The sequence below is a fragment of the Pecten maximus genome, chromosome 5 (assembly GCF_902652985.1).
Source record: "Pecten maximus chromosome 5, xPecMax1.1, whole genome shotgun sequence".
Taxonomy (NCBI): domain Eukaryota; kingdom Metazoa; phylum Mollusca; class Bivalvia; order Pectinida; family Pectinidae; genus Pecten; species Pecten maximus.
In genome coordinates, this window is record NC_047019.1 from 30364422 (window position 1) to 30376905 (window position 12484).

The 12484-nt window shown below is 36.0% G+C and overlaps 1 protein-coding gene across 1 annotated transcript in view; it reads right to left on the reverse strand.

The window, feature by feature from the left end:
• Window positions 1-12484, reverse strand: part of LOC117328404 (tolloid-like protein 2) — a 90115-nt gene that overhangs the window by 16113 nt on the left and 61518 nt on the right. The window contains exons 8-13 of the mRNA XM_033885933.1: window positions 6733-6943; window positions 6019-6221; window positions 5624-5803; window positions 5222-5357; window positions 4214-4290; window positions 1864-1977 (exon numbers count right to left, since the gene is read on the reverse strand). Coding sequence (XP_033741824.1) covers window positions 1864-1977; window positions 4214-4290; window positions 5222-5357; window positions 5624-5803; window positions 6019-6221; window positions 6733-6943 — 921 coding nt within the window. The remainder of the gene's footprint in view (window positions 1-1863; window positions 1978-4213; window positions 4291-5221; window positions 5358-5623; window positions 5804-6018; window positions 6222-6732; window positions 6944-12484) is intronic.

Here is a 12484-nt window from a genome sequence, read left to right on the forward strand (position 1 = left end):
CCATCTTACCACCATTGAAACCGTCATTGAACTGTGGTAGCTATCTTACCACCATTGAAACCCTCATTAAACCAAGATGGTCCGATGGAAGAGTGATCTTTTCTCCTCTCCTCCTCTTTCCTTCTTCCTCTTAATCATTTGTTAACAAGTGGAACCTTCTTATGAAGTCCAAGAAAGATTAAGAACTTTCTGAGAAATATTGATATTTCAACTGTCAACATCCAAGATGGCTATCTGTCTGCCATTTTGAATTTCAGATCACACTCAAAATCACATGGGCACAACTAAGGACTAAGAGGAACCTACTTGTTCACTTGTGTGGAATATCCTTCTGATAATTCCCAAGAAGTAGTGATAACAATCTTGTTGCAACCTCTGGAAGGTCAAACCCCTCTCTAAAATATGTATTCATTTACTCATGATCCAAACCGACTCTGAATCTATACTATGGTTCATATTCTATAAATCATTGCACACAGGCCTGCTCGAGATCAAACCAAGTTCATAGTCAAATAACTGTAATGTAATATTTCTTGTTAAAAGTACAAAAAATAAAATCCTTTCCAGATCTTGAAAAAGTTTTTACTGCAAAATACAAATTTCAGTTGAATGATAATTCTTGATTTTCTATAATAGTTATTGAATATTTCAGCTTTTAATTTCACAGATTCAATAAATGAATTAAAACATGTTTAGAAGACACTAATTAAATTTGTCTCAATTTTAACTGAATTTAAAAATCCTAAACGTAGTTAGTTTTGATTACAGAATGATATTAGAAAATTGGACATGATTGCCTGCTGTACAACCAATGATTTATGTCGAATATGATAACGATGAACATATGATGACTCTGCCATCGCCTGGTGGGCTATGAGCAATGCCGAGATTAAGGATCTGACAGGCGGCAGGATCGCTCCATCACTTCAATTAGACAAGCTAGTGTCAGAGATAAAAAATTCTCCAGCAATTCTCCAAGTAAAACCTCCTTGTAGAATTAGTCTTCTGGTGCAGCAGAACTTAAATGTCCATCACGGTTTTTAACAGCTTTCTCTTTAATTTGCAAAACAAAATATATGGGAAACGAAAAAACGTCACAACAAATTACCCTGTCTGGCGATAAATTTCAGATGATGCCACTTCCACCAGTTTGTAATGATAAATGAAGATGCAAACACCAACAAAGAACCTTGTTAACATCATTCCTTCATGATGAGAAATAAAACACAACAGATCTCTTCTGTGGATGAGTACTAGTGGAAGTCATATTCTTGAACGATACAAAATTTGTATGCCACTCATTTCCGTCTACCTTACATTAAATGAATAATCTGGGTGTTCAAAGTCCTTATTCTACCTATCTAGATAAATATAATCTTCTTTTTATCTCAGTATCTTGTCTCTCTCTTATTTCTCTCTCTCTCTCTCTCTCTCTCTCCCCTGTCTGTATCCTGTCTCTCCATCATAAAAGGATGTCTCCTTGAATTCTATATCCTGTCGAGATCTCCCTTTCAAGGTCAAATTTCTATTTCACTTAAAGTTAAAATTGTCTTTCCCAAGGTCAAAATAAATGTTCTCTCCCTTAAAGTCTGTCTCTCACACAGTCAACATCTTGTCTCTTCAGTTAATATTTTGTTTTTCTTGAAAGGCAGCAAAACATCTTTTGCAATTACCCAGTTTACTAAAATACCATGTAGACTCAAATATCCAGTTGTTTAACAATGCCGACTATTTTCTCAAGCACATCTCAAAGTCCTTAACAGAGAAACATTTGGACATATACAATCTTAAATGGATTATAACTAGCTATTGATACTGTTAACTCTGTCATAAATCATGGCATTCATTGCATCATATACTTACATCCAGTTGTCTCATCAGAGTTATCTCCCCCTCCACAATTTTTCATCTTGTTACACTTCATATCTGCTCCGATACAGTACCTATTTTTGCTGCACATAAATCCATAGCAGGTTCCTGGGAAGGTAAAATATAGACAGGACATCACACTAGATCTCGGACAATTCATGTTACAAAGTTATAAAACCAAGGAAATAATTTTTGCTATCATTAAATAGCCTATTTTACCGTTGTACTTTATTTTCTATACATGATAATCTGTAACATCACACACCAGTCTGTAGCCACAGGCACGTGCAAATGCATGATTTTTATTCACACTATCATCTTTCGTACAAAGTGAAAATGTCAATCATCATCAATACTAAGAAAAAACTTTGCCCAACAGCATATCTTCAATTCTATTAGTTTAGTTCTCAATATTTACAATTAACTGAAGCAAACTGTTCCAAGATGTCCCCAAATGGGAGAAAACACATTCTCCCTGATCCAGTATATGGATACAAGGAGACTTACAAGAGAGCCAATGTTCAGAAAGTTTTTCCAGATAGTCGCCCGATATGTTAGTTTATAAAAAAAATCATTCTAGAAGCAGTTTTGAAGAAGAGTCAATACGATTTGGTTTTATTCAGTAACCAGAAAATGTCTGTAAGACATAAATGCCCCCACTGTCACTTGACACCCAGAAACACAGTTTGGTGAGGATCGCATGAGCAGTTCCTGAGATTAGCTAGTTACATTGCATTGGCACGGAACAGGACGGGATGGACAGGGTAAACACTCTATGCCCCCCCCCCATTCCCCCATTCCCCATTCCAAGTGAGGCAGTGTCAAAGCAGACATAAGGAAGAAGAAAGTTGTTGAGGAAGGATAGAAATGATAAAATCCCAAATATAATCATTTTTTACGATCATGCAATGGGGGCATCAGGTAAAATTCTTGCCCTCCTTGGACAGCACTTTGTGTCAGTTAAATAGAAAGTGTTTATAAATTACCAGCTTTTCCATATCAATGACATCACCAGAACATGTGCTCAGCTTTTCCATATCAATGACATCACCAGAACATGTGCTCAATCTTGTAGAGCAAGTCACCAATCAATATACCAAACAATAATCAAGAATAATCATTGATATAATTTCCAGTGCCTTTGTTGGTGACTTAACAGTGATACAGCTATATCATATTCAATTTTGCCTTAACTGTTAATTAGTAATTAAAAAGGAAATTCCTATGCTGACCTTATGAATTTTTGTGAGGCAAAATCAAGAATGCTAAAAATAGCTATCTTAACATATTTGCAATGAGATGACAAAAGAAGGACAGTCATGTCAAGACAGATACAATACAAAGATGAAATAGAAATATAGAAAAAAATAGGCATTACAAATGTTCAAAGTACTGACCAAGAGGACAAACCAAGTAATGTACAGGACGTAAGGGCAGGAAAAAAAGCTGGACTGAAAAAAGGAAAAAGGAGGAGAGGACAGAATAGAGGAGTGAAGACAAGGGAACAGGACAAAAGGAAAGGAAGATGAGATAGGATTATAAAGGAGAAGACAGGAGTGTAGGCATGAAAACAGGACAAGAGGAAAGGAAGAGGAGACAAGATTATAAAGGATAAGACAGGAGTGTAGGCATGGAAACAGGACAAGAGGAAAGGAAGAGGAGACAAGATTATAAAGGATAAGACAGGAGTGTAGGCATGGAAACAGGACAAGAGAAAAGGAAGAGGAGACAAGATTATAAAGGATAAGACAGGAGTGTAGGCATGGAAACAGGGCAAGAGGAAAGGAAGAGGAGACAAGATTATAAAGGATAAGACAGGAGTGTAGGCATGGAAACAGGACAAGAGAAAAGGAAGAGGAGACAAGATTATAAAGGATAAGACAGGAGTGTAGGCATGGAAACAGGACAAGAGAAAAGGAAGAGGAGACAAGATTATAAAGGAGAAGACAGGAGTGTAGGCATGGAAACAGGACAAGAGGAAAGGAGGAGGACACAAGATTATAAAGGAGAAGACAAAACAACAAGAAGAGAACATCATAGACAGAACGAAAGAAAAAGAGATGGCTGAAAGAAGAGGATAACACAAGAGAAGATGAACAGGATAAGAGAAGAGGATTAGGCCAAAGGACAGAACAAGAGATGATTGAGAGAAGAGGACTAGGCCAAAGGACAGAACAAGAGATGATTGAGAGAAGAGGACTAGGCCAAAGGACAGAACAAGAGATGATTGAGAGAAGAGGACTAGGCCAAAGGACAGAACAATAGATGATTGAGAGAAGAGCTCTGGACAAATGTTGAGAAAACAAGACAAGAGGAGAAGAATATAACTATATTGAATACTCACCACCTGAATCAGAATGGACTTCCGTCCAGCTTATTTCAAATCCTTTTCCTCCTAAAGATTTACCAGATGTAAGAAATCTAAAATATAAGATGTTTGATCATCAGTAAACTGAAAGGTTTTAACCTGGAAATCATATTGTCAAAAGATCTTAATGCATACAATATATAAATTTATTGAAAAACAAACTATTAACATTGACCTATGTTCATTTGAATTGAGGGAAAAAAGAGAAAATATAAAATCAGAACTATCCTGTTCAAATCAACAATCTCTAAGTACATTCCAGAAAAATCTACATGTATCCCTATGTTAAGCTGTGTTAAGAAACTCCCATATGGGACAATATGGACTTCCAAAACGCGGTCTGGGAGCACAGATTGTAGTAAAGAGTAATTGAATGAGACTGAAGGATATTACACACGGAGTTTGAATAAGACTCAAGGATATTACACACGGAGTTTGAATGAGACTGAAGGATATTACACACGGAGTTTGAATGAGACTCAAGGATATTACACACAGAGTTTGAATGAGACTCAAGGATATTACACACAGAGTTTGAATGAGACTCAAGGATATTACACACAGAGTTTGAATGAGACTCAAGGATATTACACACGGAGTTTGAATGAGACTGAAGGATATTACACACGGAGTTTGAATAAGACTCAAGGATATTACACACGGAGTTTGAATGAGACTGAAGGATATTACATACGGAGTTTGAATGAGACTCAAGGATATTACACACAGAGTTTGGTTTGAATGAGACTCAAGGATATTACACACGGAGTTTGAATGAGACTCAAGGATATTACACACGGAGTTAGAATGAGACTGAAGGATATTACACACAGAGTTTGGATGAGATTGAAGGATATTACACAGAGTTTGAATAAGACTCAAGGATATTACACACGGAGTTTGAATGAGACTCAAGGATATTACACACAGAGTTTGAATGAGACTGAAGGATATTACACATGGAGTTTTGATTCATTACTTAACTCTAATTCCATTGTGTCATCTTGAGACAAAAATGTAGTTTTGTCATTTAGTGTCCCACAGAGTTCTAATGGCGGAGAACTAGATCCATTATGTAACTTCATTACTGCATCCTGACAGCCTATGCCAGCTCCGACCCCTAAAAAGTTGAGCAAGATGGTTGATTGAGAAAAAAAACTAAAAATTCTTTGTGAATTATTCCATATCTTCCAAAAGGAAGAATTCTTAGTAGATGGCAGAAGTGAAATCATCTCATTGATAAATTAATCAAAACAAAAATTGCACTCTTTGTTGATTTCTATTAATTATCAATATTGGCTTGTTTTACTTGGTTTCTTTCTCTAACTTACATAATATTTAATATGATCTTAACTGAAAAATCACACAACTTATTAACATACTTACAACCTATACCTGATGTCCTGCCCTCTAGCCGAAACATGTAGAAATGCACCATTATCTTGTTGCTTTTCCGTTTTGCACGTATAGTCCATTTACAATATACTCGGTTGGTATACTTGGCCGGAGATCCAGGACTTTTTAGTATTCCCCCTCCCCCGGAGCTGATAATGCTCCGTCCACAGTCTGAAATAAGTAAAAGTATATCTAAACAATTTTAACAAAATTTCAAAAAAATTGACAAACTTGATAAAAATGACTTAAAGATATATATACAGCAAGGTGGCCAGTATAGTTTAAATTGTGAATAATTTACTATATGTACATGTAGGTTTAACTATATAGAGTGATGAATGCCAGTTTAGCTTTATCAGCTAACATAGTAATAACACAAATCTTACGTGAATGCATCTGGTTATCTTTCAGATACTCAAAATGAGCTTGGAATTTAGAGTTGCCTCCCTTGTCCTGAGCATGGTAGACTATCTCCATATTTTGTTGGCCAATAATTGGTGCTGGATACCGCTGACCACAATATCTATTTAATAATCTTCTGGACTTTCCAGTCCCAACATATATTTCCAGATAATCTGTATTTAAACATCTGAAAAGAAAAATGTAACTTTCCATTGAAATTATTCAATCTTGATATATCGTACAAATCAACAGTGTAATTGTATCAACATTAATTGGTATGACAGAGGCCATTAACTTGTATACCTGGCAGCAAATATGGTATATGAAGGTCAAATAAAAGTGAAAGGTCAAATTTTGAATGCAATAGTAATCAGATGCAACAAATATAAACATTCAAAAATATACCTTAATTATTCTACTGTCACTATGTGACAATTTTTATCAACTTGAATTAATCAATGTTGTTGGCCTGGATTAAAGCATACTTTATCAACTTGAATTAATCAATGTTGTTGGCCTGGATTAAAGCATACAAGATGTTTTAATAGTGGAGGAATTTGGAGTACATTGACCAGGCAGGTGAGATGACCTCTTATCTTCTCATCAAGGTGAAAGTTGAGTGCAATATCCAGTAAGGCACTTGACCACATAAAATTCTTATCGGTATGAGAACGGTTATTTCATGGTGACATACTTACGATGAATTATAACTTCCCAGAGAAAATGTGTCGAATGATATAAGGAGCTTTTCCGTGGCCTCCGGACGGAATATATAGTTACACTGTTGGCACTTTGGGCTGCTCCATGAATGTCGCGGAGAATTAAATGCCCCAAATTTTTTTTTATTTTTACTGTCATATACAAATATACATTGGTTTGGATCTGGCTGGTCTCCGGGAATACCACAATCTGTAGAAACAGAAACAGGGACAAAATCAGGATCTGGGTACCAAAGGAATACCACAATCTGTAGGAACAGAAACAGGGACAAAATTAGGATCTGGTTACACAAGGGATACCACAATCTGTAGGAACAGAAACAGGGACAAAATTAGGATCCGGGTACCAAAGGAATACCACAATCTGTAGGAACAGAAACAGGGACAAAATCAGGATCTGGTTACCAAAGGAATACCACAATCTGTAGGAACAGAAACAGGGACAAAATCAGGATCTGGGTACCAAAGGAATACCACAATCTGTAGGAACAGAAACAGGGACAAAATTAGGATCTGGTTACACAAGGAATACCACAATCTGTAGGAACAGAAACAGGGACAAAATTAGGATCTGGGTACCAAAGGAATACCACAATCTGTAGGAACAGAAACAGGGACAAAATCAGGATCTGGTTACACAAGGAATACCACAATCTGTAGAAACAGAAACAGGGACAAAATCAGGATCTGGGTACCAAAGGAATACCACAATCTGTAGGAACAGAAACAGGGACAAAATGAAGATCTGGGTACCAAAGGAATACCACAATCTGTAGGAACAGGACAAAATCAGGATCTGGGTACACAAGGAATACCACAATCTGTAGAAACAGAAACAGGGACAAAATCAGGATCTGGGTACACAAGGAATATCGCAATCTATAGGAACACGACAAAATCAGGATCTGGGTACACAAGGAATATCACAATCTATAGGACCAGGACAAAATCAGGATCTGGGTACCAAAGGAATATCACAATCTATAGGAACAGGACAAAATCAGGATCTGGGTACCAAAGGAATACCACAATCTATAGGAACACGACAAAATCAGGATCTGGTACACAAGGAATACCACAATCTATAGGAACAGAAACAGGGACAAAATTAGGATCTGGGTACCAAAGGAATATCACAATCTATAGGAACACGACAAAATCAGGATCTGGTACACAAGGAATATCACAATCTGTAGGACCAGGATAAAATCAGGATCTGGGTACACAAGGAATATCACAATTTATAGGAACAGGACAAAATCAGGATCTGGTACACAAGGAATACCACAATCTATAGGAACACGACAAAATCAGGATCTGGGTACACAAGGAATATCACAATCTATAGGAACACGACAAAATCAGGATCTGGTACACAAGGAATACCACAATCTATAGGAACACGACAAAATCAGGATCTGGGTACACAAGGAATACCACAATCTGTAGGAACAGGACAAAATCAGGATCTGGGTACACAAGGAATACCATAATCTATAGGAACACGACAAAATCAGGATCAGCAAATATAGTACAATATGTGAGCTCTCGATCCCCTCTCGTGTTTCTGATTATCATATATATCCATATACCTAATTACAATTTAAACCTGAAAAACAATCTTACATTATTTCCATTATACTGAAAACCTGCCCCTTCAAAAATATATGTCAATTATTTCACACAACATTTCAATTCTCACAGTGAGCATCCATTTTAGGACAAAACTTACACTTTGAAATATATTGATTTTCATTTGACAATTTCCAAGTTGAAAAATCTTTACATCTTTCATTAGTAAAAACCTTTTTATATTCTTTAAAAAAATATCTGCTGTGATTTAAATTAGCAATGACTTTGGAAAAACAAATCTACAATAATTAACCAACAATACTGGAAACCTCGAGCACAAGACGACAGAAGCTGGTGGTGGGATTTACCTGGTACACCGTACTAACAATGACATTGAAGGTTTGATGTGCTTCACTGCTAAACTAGCAATGACCTTGAATGTTTGCTGTGCTTTCCTGCGTAACTAACAATGACCTTGAATGTTTGATTTGCTTCACCGCTAAACTAGCAATGACCTTGAATGTTTGATGTGCTTTCCTGCGTAATTAACAATGACCTTGAATGTTTGCTGTGCTTTCCTGCGTAACTAACAATGACCTTGAATGTTTGCTGTGCTTTCCTGCTAAACTAACAATGACCTTGAATGTTTGATGTGCCTCACTGCTAAACTAACAATGACCTTGAATTCACATAATGTTTAGTGTCGCCTCGTACAGGGAACAATGAAGTAATATTTTTTGACCAGAAATAATTATTTCAAGTTTAGTGGTTCTTCAAACAGAAAACAATGATGCATTTCTTTTTACTAGGAGTAATTGTTTTGAGTTTAATGTTCTCTAGAACAGAAAGCGATCATGCAATCCTTTTTACCAGAAGTAATTGTTTTATAAATCTATTAATTATGTGCCTGCTCCCTATGAGGAAGCTGTGGTGCCATGTAGGGAGTAGTGTTATAACTACAGTGGGTTCTGGTGGTACCGACATGTCTCAATATCAAAACTGTCATACAATCCCCACCTGGGAAAACATTTTGGTATAAGCAAGAGTTTCCCTGACAATGCTGCATATAACAAAAATATTCACATCATTGTCTTCCTTGTGTAAAAACATGCTGACAATTATTGACAAATCGTATCTCCATATTCTTGAATACCTTTTGTTGAAAGACTTATTTCAAACCACTATGTATAAAATACAGGATTAAATAGCACATTAACTAGCTGAGGTAAATCTTAATGGTTGATAAAGAGGGAACAGACAGACAGATTTTTATATGCGTGGTGTTTTCATATGCTTGGTTAAACCTTTTGTATAATTAAATCATTTTGGTGTTCAAGGAAACAATTAAATGTTTAAAATGTTTCAAAATGATTGAAATCATGCCAAACATTTCCTCACTTTAAAATACGTTACAGAACTTGTAAACATATTGGGATAGCAGTTCCTTCAAGTGGCAGTGCAAAAACTGAGAAGGAGTTCCGAAATGTTAAGTTGGAAAATTGTGACAAGTTGGAATAAAAAACATAGTATTTCTTTCTGGGGTCTGAATGGCATTGGAGATCTTTTTTTAACAAACTTGACACAACACTGCAGCTGTTTCTTCAAAAGGCAGCATAGCAAACAGGGAGAATGATGTGGATTAGGAGTTGGAAGTGGATTCGGGTTTACTTACACAGGACAGGTGCATAACTTGATTACCTGTATTTTTTCACCACTGTTTATAGACCCCTTAGTTATTATTGACTTGTACACCAAGGAAATCCTACATTAACCGATATAAAATATACCACAACACAGCACATAAGATTTCATTAATATGGAATTAATACTCTTGATTTAATAGAAATATAAAAGACCATGGTCAATTGCTGACAATGGCAGAAAAAGTTAGGCACATTTATGTTGAAGCTTGGACAAAACTGAATACAGCTGACTGGCAGAACTCACAATGGTGATGTTATGACATGGACAAAATGTGCTGAAAAGCTCATTGTATTTTTGACAAAATGTGCTGACAAACTTGCTGTCACACAGACAAAATGTATTGGCAACTTGCTGTTGCACGGACAAATTGAGTTGACAAACTCACTTTCACACAGACAAAATGTGCTGACAAACTTGCTGTCACACAGACAAATGTGTTGACAGACTCACTTTTGTAGACAAAATGTGTTGACAAATTTGCTGTCACAAAGACAAAATGTGTTGACAAACTTGCTGTCACACAGACAAAAGGTGTTGACAAACTCACTTTCATACAGACAAAATGTGTTGACAAACTTGCTGTCACACAGACAAAATGTATTGACCAAATTGCTGCCATAGACAAAATGTGTTGACAAACTCACTTTCGTATGGACAAAATGTGTTGTCAAACTTGCTGTCACACAGACAAAATATGATGTCAAAATCGCTGCCATAGACAAAATGTGCTGACAAACTCACTGTCACAAAGACAAAATCTCTGTCATACAGACAATATATTCTGAAAAGCTCACTGTAACAGACAAACTATGCTTAACAAACCCATTGTCACACAGACAATCTGTGCTGACAAACTCACTGTCACATAGACAAAATGTTTTGACAAAATTGCTGTCACACAAACAAAAATGTGTTGACAAAACTACTGTCACACAGACAAAATGTGCTGAAAAATTCACTGTCACACAGACAAAATGTGCTGACAAACTCACTGTCACATAGACAAAACGTGCTGACAAACTCATCACAAAGTATTTAAACAAATGCCAAGTAGGCCAACAAGGCCATAGCAGCAATGAGACTAAAACAAAAGTAAAGCAAACAAATCTCTGAAAAGGTTAACCTCACCTGGGGAGGTAATTTACTCTAACTGCGGGCACACCTATTCCCAAACCTAATGATATACAGGGTTGACTACCTGTCACGGCTATAAAATCAACAACATATATGATCTACTCACTACCAAGCTTTCTCACACAACATCAATATAAAGTGATGCAGTTATGCAGAGAGCTTGGATATACTACAAGACAATGCTCATACAGTCACCCAACATCATACAGTTAACATTACCCAGGAGTCAACACAACCACAATTACAATACCTACTAGCCTTCATCACTCACCTGGTTCTTTTTTTATTTAATGTGAAAATTGACTCTAATGACAATGAAAGTTGCTGAAGGTCATTTTTGTTTGAATAATCTTAAAGAATATCCAGCAAGCTACATGCCAAATGTACTCTAGCTCTCCTGCTTCTTTAGAAGTAATACAAAAATTAAAGTTCTTTTATTTATTTTAACATTTCAAAAGAAACTATGTGATGACTGACTCTTAACACAATGAAAGTTGGTCAAGGTCATTAGTTTGAACAAACTTCATGACTACCCAAGCAAGCTACATGTCAAATGTGATCTAGTTGTAAAATTAATATGAATTTTGAATTCTGTGAGAATGAATAATTGTTCACAAGATTAATCTAAAGTCAAATATGTTGGTCTCAGCAGACCGTAGGAAATGCTGCTCAATTTTTCAATAATGTTGGTCAAGTTAAACCTTAATCCCACCGAAACTAGACCACATATGACTCTAGGTCACATGGTTCTTTATAAGTTGTTGCCAAGAAGTTTTAGTACATTTCATCACTTTGATTCTTATTAACAGTGAGTAAAATGAACTTTTGAAGAATATGTATAGGCCCTGTACCTGCCCTTCCACTAAGATAAGGACCAAGTCGTGGAATAAGGCCTTTCGGTTGTGCCAAAAAGGCTGTTAAAGGGAAAGATGAATAGATGACGGACAAAGTACCATCTCATATACTCACAGGCATTTTGTTTCAGGTGAGCTAAAAACATTGTCTGAGCTTAATTAATAGCTAAAAGAAAAACAATGACATTTCGAAAATTGAAAAAAGATAAACGACGATTCCTGCAAATAAAGTAATTGGTTTCTATAAATAACATTAGTTTTCTTTTAGAATGTGTTGTGTTTCAAGTAATTGTTGTAGTTCTATATATAAATAACAACAGATGACCATCTAGAAATAACATTGATATGTTTTGGTACCATAAATAGAAAATATCGTAGTATTTAAGGGTAAACGTGCCTTTCTGGTGGTTTTATCAAAGGATAAAGTTCAGTATGGTATTGATATTTGGAATGGACCACAAATAACA